The sequence below is a fragment of the Vombatus ursinus genome, unplaced genomic scaffold (genome assembly GCF_900497805.2).
Source record: "Vombatus ursinus unplaced genomic scaffold, bare-nosed wombat genome assembly UNPS02010394.1, whole genome shotgun sequence".
In the NCBI taxonomy this organism is placed as follows: domain Eukaryota; kingdom Metazoa; phylum Chordata; class Mammalia; order Diprotodontia; family Vombatidae; genus Vombatus; species Vombatus ursinus.
The window spans coordinates 6,512,837-6,531,982 of NW_020950172.1; the positions used below are offsets into that span (position 1 = coordinate 6,512,837).

General features: G+C 56.3%; 1 protein-coding gene across 3 annotated transcripts; it reads right to left on the minus strand.

Moving 5' to 3' along the window:
- Positions 1–1,092: 1,092 nt before the first annotated feature.
- On the minus strand, positions 1,093–19,140 carry MAPK12 (mitogen-activated protein kinase 12). 3 transcript variants are annotated; one of them, XM_027854362.1, is made up of 12 exons: positions 18,702–19,140; positions 18,215–18,344; positions 10,833–10,891; positions 6,984–7,095; positions 6,671–6,700; positions 6,239–6,286; positions 5,864–5,978; positions 5,402–5,473; positions 4,673–4,752; positions 4,438–4,516; positions 3,441–3,610; positions 1,093–2,895 (listed from the first exon to the last, which is right to left on the minus strand). In XM_027854362.1, exons 1-12 carry the CDS (start codon positions 18,824–18,826, stop codon positions 2,743–2,745), a joined length of 1,173 nt encoding a protein of 390 aa, XP_027710163.1. In that variant the 5' UTR covers positions 18,827–19,140; the 3' UTR covers positions 1,093–2,742. The 3 variants fall into 3 exon arrangements, with proteins under 3 accessions (XP_027710163.1, XP_027710162.1, XP_027710161.1); XM_027854361.1 differs by having other exon boundaries at positions 1,095–2,892; positions 3,437–3,610; XM_027854360.1 differs by lacking the exon at positions 1,093–2,895 and having other exon boundaries at positions 3,192–3,610.
- Positions 19,141–19,146: the final 6 nt, after the last annotated feature.

Below are 19,146 nucleotides of genomic sequence, written 5' to 3' on the forward strand. Positions count from 1 at the left end.
GTAATCGCCATCAGACAGTTCTGCCCAATGTATTCTTTTGGTGTGATATCCTTTGCAGGGACATCTATCCCACGCTTTAGGGCAGGCTTAGAGATCCTGAAACGCCAGTGACAGGGGCTGGAGGCTAAGATTTGGTCTTTGGTGTGTCTGAAGACCCAGGCTGATGCTGACCCCCACAGCCTCCCTCTGACGCACTGACCGACCCCTGGGGGTGTTGGACGGCGGTTGTTAGCCCCATTTACAGATGGGTAGACGAGAGGCAGAGCCTGGGGACCTGAATTTGAGCCCCCATTCTGTCAATGACTTCGCCAATGACCTTGGGACGGTCACTTGCTCCCCCTCTATCGAGTAAAGGGGTTGGCCTAAATCAGTTTGGATAAAGCCATAATGAGGGTTGGGTGACAAGGCGCCGCCTTCACAGCTAACATTGATGGGATGCTTTATGGTTTACCAAATGCTTTCCATTGCGTTACACTACCAAATACTCCTTGTAGCCTTACCACCGCCCTGGGAGCAGGTGCCATTATTATCCCCATTTTACGGAAGAAGAAACCGAGGCAGTCAGAGGTGAAGTGACTTGCCCAGGGCCCCACAGCTGGCAGGTGCTGGAGGCCACACTTGAGCTCAAGTCCATGGATCTTTCCACTGGGGTCACCCAAGTCAACTGAGGAGCTCAACGCTTGTCTTCTTTTAGGGCCTAGAAAGAACCAAGAGGCCAAGTAGTATAGCGGTATAGTTTACCAGCAGAAAGGCCCGGGTTCAGATCTTGCCTCCCAAAGTAGAATGGAATGGCAGAAAGGACGGGAGGGTTAGGGGGTTCCCCTCCCCATTGGAGCTCTTCATTTAGAGGCTGAAAGATCACCTATTGGGGAAGGGGGATGGTTTCCTTACTAGCTGTGTGACCCTGGATAAATCACTTAACTCCTGTCTTGGTGCAGCATATAGAGCACTAAAGACTCTTCTTCCTGAGTTCAAATCTGGCCTCAGACATTTACTAGCTATGTGAGCCCGGGTAAGTCATTTCACCTTGTTTGCCTCAGTTTCCTCATCTCTAAAATGAGCTAGAGAAGGAAAGGACAAACCACTTCAGTATCTCTGCCAAGAAAACCCCAGATGGGGTCATGAAGAGTCAGACAGAACTGAAATAACTCCACAACAAAAAGTAAGAATGAGACCAGATAGGAAGCTACTAGATGGGTGGCACACTGGAGAGTAAACACTTCCCAGGCACTCCCATAGCCCAGCAGTACTCTCCTGGGTGAGAGCCATGGAGAGACATGGGAGAAAGGGTCATCTAGTCCAATGCACACCCTAAAGCCAATCCCCCTCCCCAACAGGTGGTCTCCCAGCCTCTGACTGAAGCCCTCCGATGAGGGGAGGAGGCCCCTATTCCTCCCATCCACTTCCAGCCAGCCTATTCTACTTTGGGACAGCTGGGAAGGCTTCCCTGACCTCAAACCTCAATCAGCCTCCTTGTCACTTCTGCTCCATGGGGCCAGGCTGAACAAGGCTGCTCCTTGTTATGCCTGACAGCCTTTCAAGGACTCAAAGCCAACAACATCCCCCATGAGCCTTCTCTTCCCCAGGGCTCTCCCCTCCAGCCTCCGGAGGCATTGAATTCTCTCAGCCACAGCTGAATTCAGCTGAATTTTCAGCTGAAAAAGTAGCTTTGAAAAGCATTCTATTCTCAGGTCCTACAGGAGCTTAGTTTGCCAGCCACAGCTCTGGTCTCTGGAGGCTCTTGTAATCCTGATGTCGCATGGTTCCAGGAGTCTAGAATTTGGCCTGACCCCTGGCTAGATGCTAACTCCAACCCTGAACCCAGACAGACCCTGTTCCCTTCCACCCAGTCTTAGCACCTGTCCAAACTCGAGCCCAGAGCTCAGCCTCCTGAATGGAAGCTACTAGCCCTGGGGAGGGGCCACAAGCTGCAGAGTCCTCAGGGCTGGGTTCTAGGTTCTAAATTCTCAGCTCCGGCTTGTAGGGGCTCAATGTGGGCCTCCCCAATCCCTTCTGAGTTACAGAAGTGACCTCAATCCCACTCTCACAGGATAGGGACCCCTCTTCCTGGCCCTCTCCCAGTAGGAGGCCTTCGGGGGCCATCTGACCCACCCTGGCCCCCTCAATAATTAGGCTGGAACAAGAAGGATACTTTGTTTTGGGGGGGCATGTAGAAGCAAGACCCTCCCTCCCCCCAAAGCCCAGGACCGTTAGAAAGCATTTGTTTATTCTTGCCAGGAGTGTTTATTTACATATGGGGGTGAGGAGGGCTATTGTCCCTGAGTCAACTGCCCACCGCAGCCCTATGGGGTCCCTCCCAGCTCGAGCTCCACAGACATCTGGGGGGCAGGGGGTGAATGAAGAAAAGAGGCCTGGACATCATAGCTGGACGTCCAAGCTTCCCCCGCCATGAGACAGGGCAGCGATCACCAGCAGCAACCCGAGATCAGAGTCAGGGTCCAAGGCTTCTGTTGGGGTGTTTGGACCAAGGAGGGGCTGCAGGCTAGCAGGGTTCCTCTCCAAATCATCTGGGGGGCCTGCCTGCCCCTCCCCTTACTGATGAGTGACTCCCCTCTCCTAACAGGCCCTCGGCCTCAAAATGGGGGTGGGGGAATTCTAGCCCCGAGGGAGGGACACAGCTCACCCCAAGAGATCCCTGCCCCCAATCCCAGAGTCACTGTTGGGGTCACTGCCAGCTGAGCCCTTCCAGAGTCATCCCAGGAGGCGCTCACTGCCGGCTCCTCACCCCCAGTTAGGAGTCACCATAAGAGTCCCTACTGGCCTGAATTTGAGGGACCCCTCTTTCCATCTCAGCATCTGGTCATAGAGATGTCTCCTTCGAATCCAGGAGCCGAGGAGGCTTAAAGCTGAGAACTTCTTTGTACGTGACTCCTGGACAAAGAGAGATGAGAGGGAGGGAGGGAAGGAGGGAGGAGGGAAGAGGGAGAAGGGAGGGAGGAGGGAGGAAGACAGAGACAGAAAGAGTTTGAGGGAAATGGGGTGAAGTACAGGAATGATGGAGAGAGGGAGAGAGAAGGACATGAAAAAGACAGAGAAGGGCATAAGAGATGATGAGAAAGGAAGGAAAGAAGGAAGGAAGAAGGGAGGGAAAGAGGGAGGCAGGGAAAGAAAGAAGGAGGGAGGGAGGGAAGGAAGGGAAAAGAGGAAGGAGGGAGGGAGGGAAGGAAGGAAGAAAGAATGAAAGAACGAAGGAAGAAAAGAGAGACAGAAACAGGGAGGATGTAAGGGACAGAGGAAGGGATGGATTTAAGGTTGAGATAGGTAAACAGAGGCAAGGGAGGGGTGGGCCAGAAGAGATGGGCTGAGAGGTCCCGGGCCGGGAGCGGAAGGGTAGCATTGCTTTAGCCAGCCCTCCACCGCCCAGTTCCATCCCCTCCTCCATGGCTGGGCTGGGGCGTGGGAGGACGGGACTCACGCTTCCACTCTTCCAGGGTCCGGTCGACGTCATCAAAGGAGTCGTCATACAGCTGGGCCTGCGGCTCCTCCTCAGACTCATGCACAGTCTCAAAGTATGGGTGAGTCAGCGCCTCGGCGGCCGTCACTCGCTTCTCTGCGTCCAGCACCAACATCTGCTCCAGCAGATTCACAGCTGGGGAGGGGGGCAGAAGGAAGTGTTGGGGGCCCTGGGGTAGCACACCCAACTTCTGACCAAGGGCTGACACCCGAGAACCACAACCGGCTGCCCACCCCAACGGAGGCAAGGATGCAGCCCCACTGATAACCAACAGAAATCCCCAAGCCCCAGATAATAACCCTCAAACGTCGGCTCACGCCAAACAAGCATCAGATAACTCTCAAAGCCTGCACAGCTCCACACACTAGAGCCCGTCTTCTCCTCTCTCCAAGCCTTTGCCCTGGCTCTGCCCCCTGCCTGGAATGCTTTCCCTCCTCACTTCTCTCTTAGGCTCCCTTCAAGCCCAGCCCAAGCACCACCTTGGACAGGAAGGAGGCCTTTCCAGTGCTGCGTCTGCCCCATCAGATGCTGGAGCCTTCCCTTCTCAGATCACCTTCCAGCTAGTCTGTATCTGACAACTGATCTATTAAGAAGGCAGTGGACAGAATCGGCCTCAATGCCAGGAAGACCTTTGTCTGACTGGGAAGCTCACTACAGTGACCCGGGCGGAATCACTTAACTGCTCTCAGGCTATTAGTGGGAGAAGGAGTGCTGACCTGCAGTGGTGGAGGGAGTTTCCTCCCCTGGGAGTTCCCTATGACAGTGAAATCACTGGGCCCCTAAACCTATGCACCTAGTTACGTCCATTGCCATGGAAGCTTCTAGAGGGCAGGAACCACGATTTTGCATCTGGCATACAGTAGGCACTGAATTAGTGCTTGTTGATTGACGTTATGAAATTGAGGGTTACCAAAAAAAGTCGCGGACGCTAGGCAGCCCTGGCTGTCGCCAGACTCCCTTACCCAAGGGGGTGGCGTTCTTCAGGACAGAAGCAAAGTCCTTCTTCTTCAGCTCCGGGAGACTTTCCATGTAGCTCTTTGCCTGCATGAAGCAAACCTTAGCCCCAGGTCCCGTCTCCCTTCGGGCCACAGGCTCCCCAGGGGCTTCCCGAATCCAGTCCCATTTAACAAGCTGGGCCTGGCTGCCTGAGGGCCCCCACTCCTCCGGCCTCCCCCTGGCACCCCCAAGGACACTCACATCCTGACTCTGAAGCCTCTGTACAAACTCTGGGGGAGGAGTTCCTGTCACCTTCATGATCTCCATCAGCTGGTCCAGGTCTGCCCAGGCAGGGCCGTGTCAAGGAGGGCAGCTCTCGGTCAGGCCCTGCCCACCCCCCACAAGCCGCTCAGGCAGGTAGAGGAACCCCCGCAGGGCTGCCAGAGCTGGAGCATTTGAGGTCCAGGAGCATGGGTCACTCAGGTGTATCCTCTTCTGCTTTATCTGATCCTGGGGGCTAGTCGCTGCTTTGGGGGGATCTACTTTTTAAATGTTCTCCACTTTTTAAGGGGCTTCATTGGTGTAGCATTAGAAAAACACCCAGTGTGGAAAGCCCCTCCATCAGGCAGACTGCTAACTCAGCTGCACCTTTTCTCTTAGGGAATTCAGTGAGATGTAACATGACTCACTCAGGGTCACACAGCAGGATTTGAACCTGGATCTTACTGACTATAAGTTCACTACAGCGTACTGGTTTTCAATATTCACTCATTTGGGGCTACACTTTTTAAAAAACCTGTTTAGGGATGATCTGTGATGGGGTGGGTTAGGGTTGTTTTTCTGTATTTTAAGCTCGGGGGTTAGCCACTGGTTCTGGGTGCCGACTTGGGGAGCTTTCTGGTTGTCATGGAGAAAGCCAGAACCTAACGGCTCTCCCTCCCCTCCCAACCTCCCCCCTCCTGTCCCACCCCCACAGCCCCCAGAGGATACGATCGCTGCCTTTGAAAAGGATCTTCCCGGTGATCATTTCTGCCATGATGCAGCCCACAGACCAGATATCCACTGAAACAGGGCCCCGCCACGTCAGGCTGGCAGGGGAGGGAGAGCGGGAACCTCGCCCACACTGCCCTTGGCACCCCACACCATTTCCTGCCACCCTAGGTACCAGGCTGCTGCTGCCCAGGGACTCAGTTCCTCCAGGAAGTCTGTCCTGATTCCAGCCCCTCCCACCTTAGGCCAGCAACCCTTCCCTCTCCCAGGGTTCACCTCCCTTTCATTCAATCCACAATCCAGCCTCCAGGCTCAGCTTAAAAGTCACTTCCCCCAGGAAGTTTGCCCTGATTTAGGCCCTGATCATCACCTGCTTAGGGGCAGCCCAGGGCTCTCTGAGGTCAGAGGGTCAGAGGCCCTCTCACTTCTGTCAGGCCTGGGGGGGCCTGGGCGGTTCTCTACCTGTCTGTGTGTAATGCATCCAGTTAAGGATGACCTCAGGCGCCCGGTACCATCTGGTCACCACATAGCCCGTCATCTCACTGTCTGTCTGTCTGGCCAGGCCAAAGTCCAGAATCTGCAGGACAGAGACCCTGGGAAGTGGGGGCGGGAGACGTTCCCACGGCAGCACAGCCACCTTGGGTCAGGACTGGCGGTCATCTCCCGTGTGTGCAGCCTCTGTTAGGCTGGTCTAGCCAGGTGACCTTTCCCCATTTGGGGAAGATGAGATGGGGGAGCAGAGTGGACAAAGACCAGTCTTGGTAGGGGGTCTCACCCTGCCCTCTTGTTCTCAGACAGCTTTACTCCCAACCCCCTCCGCCCAGCCGCACCCCTCACCTTCAGCTCACAATCCTCATTCACGGCCAGGTTACCAGGTTTGAGATCCTGGGGAAGGAAAACCCAGCTGCCATCCCATCATCCCCTGTGCCAAAGCCTGCGATGCCCCTCCCACTTAATTGAAGGACACACCCGGTGTTCAAGGCCTCTCCTGTCCAATCCCACCCTCATCTCCCCAGTCCCTCTCCCTAAGCCTTCCTTATCCCTCAAAGCCCAGCTCAAACCATGTCCCCCGAGGTACCCTCCCTGATCACCTCAGCCCATGCCAAAGGTGGCAGTCATGGTGTGGGGAGAGCAGCGTGGAGCAAAGAGAAGGGGAGACTGCCCAGGGCTGGGAGGTGGGAGATCAGGGTCCTTGCCCCAGCTGCTCCCATGTCTCACTAAACTGCCCCATCCCCCAGGCTGGGGCCACAAGTGAAGAGGGTGACTCACCCTGTGGACGATGCCAGCGGCATGGATGTACTACAGGGGAGAGAGAGGCATGCAGTCAGTGATGTCTGTGAGGCTGAGACAGCCCTCAGAGGAGGGAGGGGAGAGCCCCCAGCCTGCCCCAGACCCCTTCCCCCCTTTATGGGCACAGAGACCCCAGCCAGCTCCCCCTCTGGTGACCTCCTGCCCAGCTGCTTCCGACACTCCCCTGGGATCAGCCTGGTCATGGCGGGCATAGGGGGCTCAGCGGAGCAACGGGCCCACGGGCATCTGCAGGATGGGTCGTGAGGGTCTCATCACATCACTAGGGACGGACCTTGAGGCCTCGAAGGATCTGGTAGACCAAGAATTGGATCCGGTCGTCACTAAGCTTCTCATGTTTCATCAGCTTGCTGAGGTCTGTGCCCATGAACGGCATAACCAGGTAACTGCCGGAGGAGAGGGGCCCGGTCACTTCCCCCGTGCCACTGGCCGTGCCAAGGAAGGGAGGGACACAGCCTTAGGCCTCAGTGGATGACGCCCCCCTCTCCCACGATTCAAATGCACTAGGAAGCGCAACTAGGAAGGGAAAGGGGGCATCGGCTGCTCTGCTGGACAGGCCAGTGAGGCTGAGGGGCTGAGGCAGGATGGGCAGGGGGCTGCTCTTCCCTGAGGCACTTTTCTTACCTCGATCACTCAAGGAACCTCCCCCTCCCAGGGGCCCAGTGGAGATAGAAGGGGGACCACCTGACCCTGCCCTGAGGGAGAAGAGAGAATCCAGACTGTGGTGGGCCTCAAATGCCAGACTGAGCAGTCTGTATTTTATCCTGGAAGTGCTGGGGAGAAATGGAAGGTTTCTGAAGACTAGGGTAACCTGGTGAGTTCTGGGCCTCATGAAGGCTGTCTTCACAGCTGTGATGTAGAGGGGTTAAACTACCAGTGCCTGAGCTGCAGAGGACTGCAGTGCCCGAACGTGGCTGGGTCAGTTGGCCCTAGATGCGAGGGTCCGGCCTCCTTGTCTGGCTGGGCGCAAAGCCTCATGGCCCCGGGTTCTGAGGACTACCTGTCCATCTGGCTGTCCCTTTCTGGAGAGAGGCACCCAGCTGGGAGCAAGGATATCTCCAGGCCCATTCTCCCCAGCCAGACAAGGATGAGGCCCCAGCGTGTGGACGGGCCAGGACCCAAAGGCCACTTGGCTCTCCACGAGCGTCTGTCTCTGAAGTTTGTATCCACCTCAATAATCCTGGCAGTTAGCTTATGGCGGCTGTGAAAACCTCTTGAAACCTAAACAGGGCTACTATAGGGAAGACAGATCAGAGACGGGGGAGTCTGGAGACGTTTGTAAAGAGCCTGGTACGTAACAGGTGCCACAGAAAAGCTAGGCGCTCTTAGTCTTATCAATAATCACACTATAGTCGACGCGGGGGGACCAGTGGGTGGCTGCTCCCATAGGCCAGGAGGGAGCCAAGGAGGGGCTGAGTGGAGAGAAGGGGATGATGTGAGAGAGGTTGGTGCCCCCCACCCCCAACCCCCCCAAATTTCCAGCCAAACCGGCCTCCTTTTTGGCACCTGCTGTGCCCTGACTCTCACACCTCTCTTTTCCCAAATGCCTGAAACACATCTCTGCCTGTGGAAACCCTTTCCTCCCTCCAGGACTTCTGGCTGGTCCCCCCCCCATTACCCCAGAGGTGAAAGTTTCCCTCCCCTTCAAATTTTCTTGGAGCAAAATGTCTCATATTTCCTTTGCTCCGCCCCGCCCTTGTCTGATACTTGGCTGGTTCATGTTGCTTTCCCCATCAGGCCACAAGTGCCTCAGGGGCCTGGGTGGTGCCCTTCCTCACCCGGGTATTCCCAGGCCCCCCAGCTGTATGTAGGAGGTGTTTAATAAATGCGGAATTCAGTGGAAGTGACATGAGAGCTGTCATAGATGTAGGGGAAAGGAGAGAAAGGAAAGAGGGAGAGCTGATTTTGAGGTCTCAGGCCTGGGGCCTGGGAGGATGGCGGGAGGGTCCTCAACAGAATGCAAAGTCAGAAGAAGCAACAGCATTTGGGCAGGGGGTGGAGAAGGGGAGATGATGACCTTAACTCGGGCAATGAGCTGGTGGAGACGGGCCCAAGGCTCTCGGAGTCCCTTGTAGGGAGGAGGCTGATGGGCTAGTGTACCGCCAAGAGAAGATCAAAGATGGCACCGGGAGATGTGGGTTCTAGTCCTGGCTCCATGGCTCCCTCTCTACGAGACCTTGGAAAAGCCCCTTCCCCTCTGAGCTTTCTTCACCTGTAAAATTTGTGGGGGGATGATGCCATAGGTACCTTCTACCTCCTAAGGAAGAGAACGGGGGTACAAAGGAAGTCATGAAGACGAGCCTTGAAGGACGCCCCCACAATGGAGGAGGGCCCAGCAGGGGACACGGATGGCAAGGTCTGCCAAGGACCTCAGGGGAGTCAGTGGGGGACAGCTGGCCCCCATCAAAAACTGCAGAGAGGTCAAGGAGGATGAGGTCTGAGAACGGGCCCCTGAGGGGTTGCAGTTCAGAAGTCACTGGAGTTCCGGGGCTAGGGATGAAGAGAGTTGGAGAGGGGTGGGTGGTGCTGAGGAAGCGGAGGCTCCTAGCGAGAGGCCAGGAGACAGGACTGTCACCCAGCTCTCTTCCCCGCCCCACCCGGCCCAGCCCAGGCTTGGCGGGCAAAGGTTACCACAGCTCCAGTTACAACCCTCATTTTTCATCTCATGTCACACTCCCTCCTGGTCATTAACCACCTGGGCTCAGGGGTCACCCCCTTGGGCCACAAGGCCCAGGACAGTGCCCAGATAGCAGAGAGGTGACCTCAGTGAGGGGCGGAGCAGGGGGCCGCTCCTGGGAGGAAGTCTCTCCCAGCTAGCTGAAAGCTCTCTCCCATAACTCCCCCCAGGGCTCCTGGGCCTGCCCTCTGGGGCGAACAAAATCAATCCAGCCTCTCTGACTCAGGACAAAAGCCAGGAATCTCCCTGCCAAGAGCCTCCCCAGGCTGCCTCAATCTACACCGAGTAGCCGCTGCCTCCGGGCCTCCAGGGAGAGAGGGCCCACTCCCTCCCCCAGCAGCCCACTCCACTTAGGGAACTCTCTGCGGCTTCCCCACGCTGTGCCTAGGTCCGTGCTCCAGGCCGGCCCTGCTTCCAGGGCCGAGGATGGCTGCTTGCTCTGTGCCCATGAAGGCTTGCAGCAGGTACTTGATGATGATAAGCCCGGCCTTCCGATTTTTCAGGTGAAAGGAAGTCTCTGTTCCCGTCCCTCCCACCCTCACTCTGCCAAACACACCCTCCCACATCTCTCCCTTGCTCCAAACACCTTCCATGGCTCCCCAGTGCCTCCAGACATCCCTACATTGGTGCAGTCAGCTCCTGGCCTCATTTGTAAATGAGTTTCTAGGTCCCTTTTGGCTCTGACATTCTGGGCATCCTGATAAATCCAAGGCTTCCCTGGGGCTGTGTGGGGCCTCAGCTCCCCATCTGTCTCAGGCTGTGGGGCAGTGAGAGATGAAGCCGACATGTGCCTACAGCCCTCAGAGGTTCACGAAGCCTGTTGAGATGGATGGATGTGGGCACCAAGGCTCAGAATGCACTTCCTGCCCTGGCTTATCACAGTCCCCAGACCAGGGCTCAGGCGAAATTTCTGAGAAATGGGCCAGCTTTTACTACATGTGAGGTGATGGTGGGAGGGGGAGAATCTGTGTCCACCCAAAGGCCCTGCTTTTCTTGCCGTCTCTGGTGGGTCGGCCCTTCTTACTCAGCCTGTGTTCCAGGGGCTACCCCCCTTCCCTGCCCCCAGTCAGGGCTCCCTTCCTCAATGGCCCCAGGAAAAGGAGGAGACACAGCTTCCTGCCTCTGCCTGGCCCACAGGGACCAGTCAGGGATCAGTTTGGGGCCTGGGGAGGGGCTAGACAACTAGGCTGGGGGCAGAAGGGGGAGCCCTCCAGCTGAGGTCTGCCACTAGCACAGGCCTCTGGGCACACCATGGTGGACATGGCCCAGTCCTCCCCCTGTGCCTACCCCTGGTCTGGCTGGAACGTTGGCCTGGCCCACAGGCCGAGAGAGAGGCTGAGCTCCCTCTGCCTATCCCCAGGGCGGGCTGGGAGCTCCCTGAGGGCAGGAGCCTGAGGCCTAGTACAGAGGCCAGCCCACCCCCACCCCCAGCGCACAGCCACTCACAAGTCCGTGAAGCCGTCCAGTGTGTCATCGGGGGTGAAGACGTCCAGCAAGCCGATCACCTGGGGAAAGAGAACTGCCTGAGAGAGGGCAGGGACGGGCCTTTGTGCAGCTTTGAAGGTGCTGACCAAGCTCTCTCATTTGACCTTCACACCATCCTGGGAGGAAGGGGCCATTGTTATCCCCATTCTACTGATGAGGAAACTGAGGCAGCTAAGTGTCTAACGCATGGTCCTCCTGAGTCCGGTAATGGGTAGAAGGTGGGGAAGGAGCCCACCTCCTCACAGGAAGGGGTTACTTTTCCACTATTTACTCGCCAGAAAGACTGGAGGCTTCTCATCCGCCCAGCTGCCCAGCGCAGGAGGGCACAGGTGAACATCCGAACTGGACTGTGCCCAACAGAGCATGTTAGAGAGCTCTTCTGTACTTCTGAATCATGCATGCCCCCTTGGGCGCCCAACAGCATGGCTAATAAGTCACCCACACAGGGTTCCTGCGTCAGGAAACTCAGAGCTAGAAGAGGCCTGGGAGCGGAGACGGACGCCCGCCCAACTTCGTCCCACCTCGACCCTCCAGATTATCTGGCTCTGGCCTGGATAATGTCCTGGTCACGGGAAAACCTCGCCCCAACCCAGGGAGGGCCGATGTGACATCCTGCCTACCCTCACCCACTCTATCCATCTTCCAGGGGCTCCCGTGTGGCCTGAGGGATTGTATATACGTGACTAGGGAGGGGGCACGGAAATAGATGGGCCTGGGGAGACAGGCAAAGAAGGGGAAGAGGAGGCAGGGTCAGTAACATCTCTCCGCCCTCCCCACCCCAGCCCTTGGCAGGGGAAGCCCCAAGCATGCCTCCCCAAGCATCCGCTCAGCCCCTAATCCAGTCAGCCGCCCCAGCTGTCTCCTTGGCCCGAGCAGGCCACCCCTCCATTGTCTTCAGAGCCTCCGCTCGCTGGGCTCATGCATCTCCCAAGTCTGCCCCCTCCCAGGCTATTTTCAGCTGGTGACAGACCAGGACAGGACCTTCTGTGAGCTCATTCCCTCCCTGCACCCCCAGCCCAGTGACCAGGCCTCAGAATGAGAGCCTTCCTAGGAGGGCTCCAGGGGAAACCAGAGATAACCGAAAAGCTAATTCCCGGGGCCTGGAGCCAGCCACTGGACCCCTTGGTCATAGCCCCTTGGAGCTGGGACCTGGGGTGGTGTGTGCTCCAAACCCTCCCTTTATCCCCCCATCCTCCACCAGGATCCTATCAGCCTCTCTGTCTTTTGCCCTGTCCAGACCACATCTTCCCAGGATCCTCGAATCTTTGAGCTGGAAGGGCCCAGCCCTCAGAGGCCATGTAGCCCAACCCCAACCTTGGCAAGAACTTCTATTACCCACATACACCTCTAACCATCAGGCCTCTTGAGATCAGCTCCCGTGATGGGGAGCTCACTACCATTCCACAGCTGACCAGCTGTTTGTTGGGATATCTGCCCTAAGTTGGCCTGTGTCCCTACTTCTCCTCTGGGGCTGAGCCCCCTTCTCTATGACTACCTTCACTTTCCAGCCCCCACCCCACTCCCCATCGCATCTGTCCTCTGCCTTCCTCTAGCTTGGACAGTTATTAACAGGGGTCAGACTATGCATATATTTTGGCTAATGCCCACCAGTCCTGGGAGCTCTAGAGAAGTCGGTAAGAGCCAACTACACTGATGTTGTGGAGACCCTGGCCCAGCAAGGTGGGGTGATTGGCCCTGGGGGGGAAGGCCTGAGTCCAGTTCTGGGCATCGTGAGCCAGAGGGAAACCACAGGAGGGCAGACTGGAAATGAATGGAGCCCAAGGCCCAGGAGGATCAGCCTAGGGGGCTGGAGAAGCCTCAGGGGCCATGAGAGTGTCCAAGCATCTGCAGCGCTGCCCAAAGGGGAACAGGCTGTTTGGAGGGAGTGAGCTCCCCAACCCTGGAGGTCTTCAAGCAGAGACTAGGTGATTCCTTCTCAAGTATAGGCTGCCATGGCTGCCCTTCACAGTGCACAGAGCACTGGGCCTGGAGTCAGGAAGATTCGTCTTCCTGGGTTCAGATCTGGCCTCAGACACTTCCTAGCTTTGTGACCCTGGGTAAGTCACTTCACCCTGTTTACTTCAGCTTCCTCATCTGTAAAATGAGCGGGAGAAGGAAGTGGCAAACCGCCCAATATCTTTGCCAAGAAAACCCCAAATGGGGTCATGGAGAGCCTGACAGAACTGAAATGACTGAGCAATAACAAAAGCCTTCATGTTCTAGGGTTCCAGGTACGCAGAGCTGCCCAGGCCCCAGCCATGGGGCCGAGATGGCCTTTTCCTCTCCGCACTCAGGGCCGACGCTCAATTGTTCACTGCTCCCCCACCCCCTTTCCAGGCTCTTTGCACAGGGAGGGCTTCGAGTGCCAAGGCAGATGGTCAGCAGGGCAGACAGACGCTTCCAGAGTTCCAGAGACTCCAGGCAGGGGCTCAAGGAACAGAGGCCTTGTCAAACCTCAGGGAAGGTCTTCGAGTGGGGGCTCCCACCTCCTGGGGAGCCTCTAGCTCCCCTAGGGCCTTGCCTCTCAGCACCAGCACCATGGCCAGGTCCCCAGCCCAGGGGGTCCTGGGAGCACAGCAGGACCTTCCCACTGGGCTCAGTTCGATTCTGCTCCAGCCCCAGACTGATTCCATTGCGACAAGTCCTGGCCTGGTCTGAGGGAGCTGAACATAGAGAAGCAGTCCTGACATGTTAGACCACATCATTATTTGGGCACACGCCACTCTGTCCCGGCTTACAAACTGGACCAAGCCAATGCCAAGCCTGTGGACAGGAGAGGGCAGTGTCTGCCTGAGTCCTGAGGCTGGTCCTGGAGGGAGGGGTAATCTGCCAGCATAAACCCCCAACCCCTATCCCCAGTCCTGGGAAAGAGGCCCAGCCACAGGTAAGCCTCCCAGCGGGCACAGTCCAGTGTCAGCAGAATGAGACCATGGACTCACAGCTCTAGAATCACTAGAAATCATCTAACAACTTCATTTTACAGATGGGGAAACTAAGGCCCAGGGTGTGGAAGGCATTGCCCAAGGTTCCATACGGCAGTAAATAGCAAAGCCTGCTGGGTTCCTCCAGCGGAGCTCCCCAGAGGGTCAAATGTGTCTGTGGACAAGCTGGGTCTAGGGGGCATGACCTCCGGCAAAGTCAGGGGCCAAGGGCTGAGCAGACTGGGACAGCCAGGAGCTTGACTTAAAGAAAAAGGCCAGGGCATGCAGATTCATAGACATAAAGGGACACCCCCCCCCCCCCCAGGGATCTGGAGCTTCTGGAGACTTCCTTAAAGGAAGTTTGGGCTTCTGAGAGGCGGAGGGGAGGAGGGAAGCACTCCAGACATGGGGAGCAGCCTGGACAAAGGTCTGGAGATGAGAAATGGTACGGGGAGTAAGCCAGATTTTCTGGGCTATAGAATTTGGGAAAGAGAGTGGTGCGTGACAAGCCCAAGCCTCTGGTCTGCCTATTTCCTACCTGTTTCCATCTCCCTCTTCCTGTCCCAGTCTCTTTATCCCGTTTCTCTCAGCCACACAGACTCACCGGAGGAAGAAGGAGGGACAGATAGCTTAAGGCCCCCAGGCTAACTTGTTTCGCTGGTATGCTGGGTCTGCTGAGATTGCTGATGGACGTGGCAGCTGGGCTAAGATGGGCTGAACCTGGAGGAGGGGGCTGCCAGGCCTCTCTGGCCCCAGCACCCTCCTCACAGCAGGACCCGGTTCCAGAGTTCTATGCCCTCCTGACTCTGCCACAGATCCGAAGTCACTGCCTGCACCGAGCTTCAACCAGCGCTGGGAACTCTAGCCCTTGCCGGCTGTGGGACACAGACCAAATCACTTCTCTGTGAGCCTCGATTTGCTCATCTGAGAAATGCGGCTAAGAATGTCTGAATTACTTCCTCCCAATGGAGGTGGCTGTGAGGAAAGTCTGTATTTATCTGTGAACATGTAGCTTTTCTCAGTCGAATGTAAAAATCTCTGGACATCAGGGGCTATCTGTTTCTCCAGGGTCTACCACGCCTGGCACTAAGTAGCTACCTAATCAATGCTTGCAGATTGATTTGTAAGCCTCCAAAAGCCACAGAGGTGACTGGTCTCTTACACCATTATCAATCTCATTCCGTAAAATGTCAGAATTCAAGAGCTGTGGGTGCTGGGCCTCTCAGAAGGCATCTAGTCCAATTTCCTTCTAAGTGGAAGAATTCCTTCCACCATATCCTTGAGGAGTCAGCTAGCTTCTGACTGGACACTTGTGCAGATGGAGAACTCACTACCAGATGAGGCTGCCCCATCTGCTCATTTCAGGCAGCTTGAAATGTAAGAAGTTCAAATTACTCCACTGACTTCCTCTGCCCTGTGCGGTCAAGCAAAAGGACTCAAAGCATTTTTCTGCTTAGCAACTTGACACGTGGATACCTGATGACGGCTATCATGACCCACCCCCCGCTCCCAAGTCTTCTCTTCCTAGGGCAGCAGATGGATACAGCACCACTGGGTCTGGACTTAGGAAAACCTGAGTTCAAATCTAGCCTCAGGAGCTAGCTGTGTGACCCTGGGCAAGTCACTTAACCTCTGCTCATCTCAGTTCCCTCAACTGTAAAATGAGTATAATAACAATACCTACCTTGAAAGGTGGTCGTAAGGATCAAATGAGAAAGTATGTGTAAAGTGCTTAGCACGGTGCCTGGCACATAGTAGGTGCTCTATAAATGTTCATTCCTCTCCCACCCCTTCTCAATGTTAAATATTCCCCATTTCTTCAGCAAAGGATGATCACCCACTCCCTTGCCATCTTAAGTCACCCTGTCCTGTTAATGTCCCTCCTGAAATGCATTGATCAGGACCAGACACAATACTCCAGATGATGAAATAGGTCCAGAGAGGGGAGGTCACTTGGCTAGGGTCACACAGTGCTAGACCATGGTGGAGCATCCCTCCAGCCAGCTACAGCCAGATCTCCCCTGCAGAGGATGACGAGGGGATCGGGTGAGGCAGCCCTGTCTGGGTATGTGAACCAACCCAGGGCCAACCTTAGCAGCCTCCTGCCTCCAGAAAAGTGGGCACTGAGGAGTGGAGGGGGAGAGGGGAGACAGGGAAGGAAGATCAGACTTCAAATGTGCCCTCTCCCCTGGCCCAGGTATTGCCCTCCCCTCCCCCCAGATCAGACGTTGTAATGGGAGGCATGGAATGGCACCACTCCCTGTGCAGTCTTCCTTCCTGGTGGTTTTTCCACTCCATCCCTTCCTCACCACCACCTCAAGTCTGGGCCCCCATCACTCACGGCTTCCCTGGACCAACGGAACAGCATCCTTGCTGGTCCCTCTACTTTCCATGTCCCCCCCAGTCCATCCTTCAAACTGCTGCCAAAATACTCTAACTGGGACCCCGCCACAAGAGCCCTGCTCTCTTGCCCAACAACCTCCCTGGAGATGAGTCGTGCTCAGCTAACCCTAAACTGCAGCCTGCCTTTCCAAGCTTGGCTTAACCTGTTGCCTAAACATTCTCTGGTTGTGAGTAGGGTTCTGGGCTCGAACCAGGAAGATGTTGGTTCAAATGGGACCTCTTGGAGACTCAGTTTCCCCATTTGAATAATGGAGATGACACCCTGCTTCTTACCTCACCGAGTGGTTGTAAGATGATGATAATAATAACAATAACAACTCACATCTATATCAAACTGTAAGGTTTGCAAAGCACGTTATCTCATTTGGGCAGCACAACTTTGTGAGGTAGGTTCTATTATCCTCCCCAGCTAGGTGGTACAGTGGATAGAGCCTGGCATCAGGAGGACACGAGTTCAAATTTGGCTGCAGATACTGCAGATAGCTGGGTGACTCAGGGCAGGTCATTTAACCTCTGTCTGCCTCAGTTTCCTCAACTGTAAAATGGGGATAATAATAGCATTTACCTCCCAGGGCTGTTATGAGGATCAAACGAGATAATATTTGTGAAGCACTTAGCACAATGCCTGGCACATAGTAGGCAATTAATAAATACTTGCTCCCTTCCCTGAGGGAGGGTCCCTGAGCCTGAGATAGGTTAAGTGACTTGCTCAATATGTGTGTAAAGTACTTTATAAATGTCATAGCATTGTAGAAACACAGTTATTTTTGTGCCTCTCAGACACATTCCATGTTCTCCTTCCTCTGATCACAACATTCCCCTGCCTTGAATGTCATTCTTCCTTCTTTGCCTATAGAGTTCCAACTCATGCTTTAAAGCCAAACTCAGATGCCACTTCCTCCAGGAAGCCTTCCTCGATATCCTCAGACCAGCCAGGAGCTATTCCATCAGGCCATATAGACCTCTCAGAAGTCTGCCTTTATCACACATAAATGATGTCATAATACCGTCTATGAGACTGTGAGCTACCTGAGGACAAGTTCAGGGTTTTTTCTAAAATTTCTCTTCTCTTGCACAGCAAGGGTATGCTGCAGATTCCTACTAAATGTTTCATATTTTTGAAGGGGCAAACCTGGGCATCTGCCCTGAGGGAGCTCACCTAGGAGGAAGGGGCAGAAGAAGGACATCCTGGGGTCCTGAGCATCTGCCCTTAGGGAGCTCACCTAGGAGGAAGGGGCAGAAGAAGGACATCCCAGGGTCCTGGGCATCTGCCCTCAGGGAGTTTCCAGTCTAGCAGAGGGAGAAGACACTGGAATATCACAACATTCTAGGATGAACTCATTAGCTGAGTGGTGGGGTGGGGTGGGGTGGGGTGGGGTGCGGTGGGGGTCTAGTTAACCACAGTTAGTCCCAGGGCACTGGGGACCATGAGGCATTCAGGCTCCCCAAGTCTCAGTGATGAGTTTGCCCAGTGGCCCCTTAGCATGGGGGCCATCATTGGCGGGCAGGGCCGGGACCCATAATCCTGAAGCACAGTAGGGGACAGACTTAAAGGGCTGGGAGCGTATGTGCAGCAGGGGAGGGGGGCATTTGAGGCACAGACTCTAGGCCTTTGCTCTCCCCCTCCACCCACCATTACTTGTACCCCAGAGGACACCTGCCAGGAGCTCCCATCCTGCCGGCTCTGCTCACATCCTCAAAGACCACTGGAGGCTGAATTACAAGGAAAGGTCACCCCACCGCCTCCCCAGATAATCTGTTCTCTCAGATAAAAAAGAACGGAAGGATCTGGTCAGGAACTTCTCCCAGGCCCCGAGTCCTCTGCTGCCTCCGAAATGGGGGGCAGTGCCTGCCCCATCTTTCCTGTGGGCCTGTACGTTGGGGGGTGGGCAGGCCGGCCCAGGGCCTGTTGGCAGCAGCCAGCAAGCAGCTAGTAGAGCGTGCTGAGGGCCCCCTCCCCCGGGAAGCTGGCGAGCAGTCTGCTGGGCAGGCGAGCGGGCAGTTGCCGGGCTCACTCACGTTCTCGTGCCGCATGTGTTTGAGCAGCCGCAGCTCCCGGTACGCGCGCTTGGCGAACAGCTCCGACTGGAAGGGGCGGTACAGTTTCTTGATAGCCACCTTGGTGCCCGTCCTGCTGTCAATAGCCGAGCTGGAGGCCAGACACCCAAGCGCTCAAACACTCCCGCTGGTGAGGCGGGGGTGGGGGGGTGGGGAGGGTGGGGAGTGGGGAGGGCCCCGCCAGGACCAGCCCGGAGCGGGGAAGACGGGGGTCCCCTCCTTTTCTTCCACACACGTGCATTCTGCCGCCCCTCCCCGGGGGGCACCTCCCCGGGGGGCACCTCCCCGGGGGGCACCTCCCGCGGCCGCCTTCTGGGAACGACGAGACAGTCAAGGTCCCCGGGGCCCATCCTCAGGGGCCACGACTGGGTCCCATGAAGGTGAGGCCCCATCTGAACACCCCTTCCCCAGTCACTCGGCCCAGTCCGTGTTCTCCCTGCCGACTCACCACACGGCCCCGTAAGCCCCAGAGCCCACGGGCTGCAGGTCCCGGTAGAGTTCGCGCACCTCCCACTCAGTCTTAGTGACCTCCTGGCGGTAAAAGCCCTTCCGGGGGGGCGGAGGGGAGCTCATGGCGGCCGGAGGGGGTGCCGCGGAGGTCGCTGAACCCCTGTGTTCACACGCACTCACACTCACTTTCGGACACACTCGCGCGCATGCACAGACACATACACAAACACTACACCCCCACAAAGGGCTAACTCGCCAGGGTATTCCCCCACCACCAAGGAGAGGCGAGAGGCTGGGGCTGCCCCCCCGTAGCCCCGCCCTGGACCCCCGAGAGTTAAGGGGGTCACTCCCTCACTCTGTCCCGGGGTCTCTTCTCTTCCCCTTGCGCCCACTTTCCTCTCTCTCTCTCTCTCTCTCTCTCTCTCTCTCTCTCTCTCTCTCTC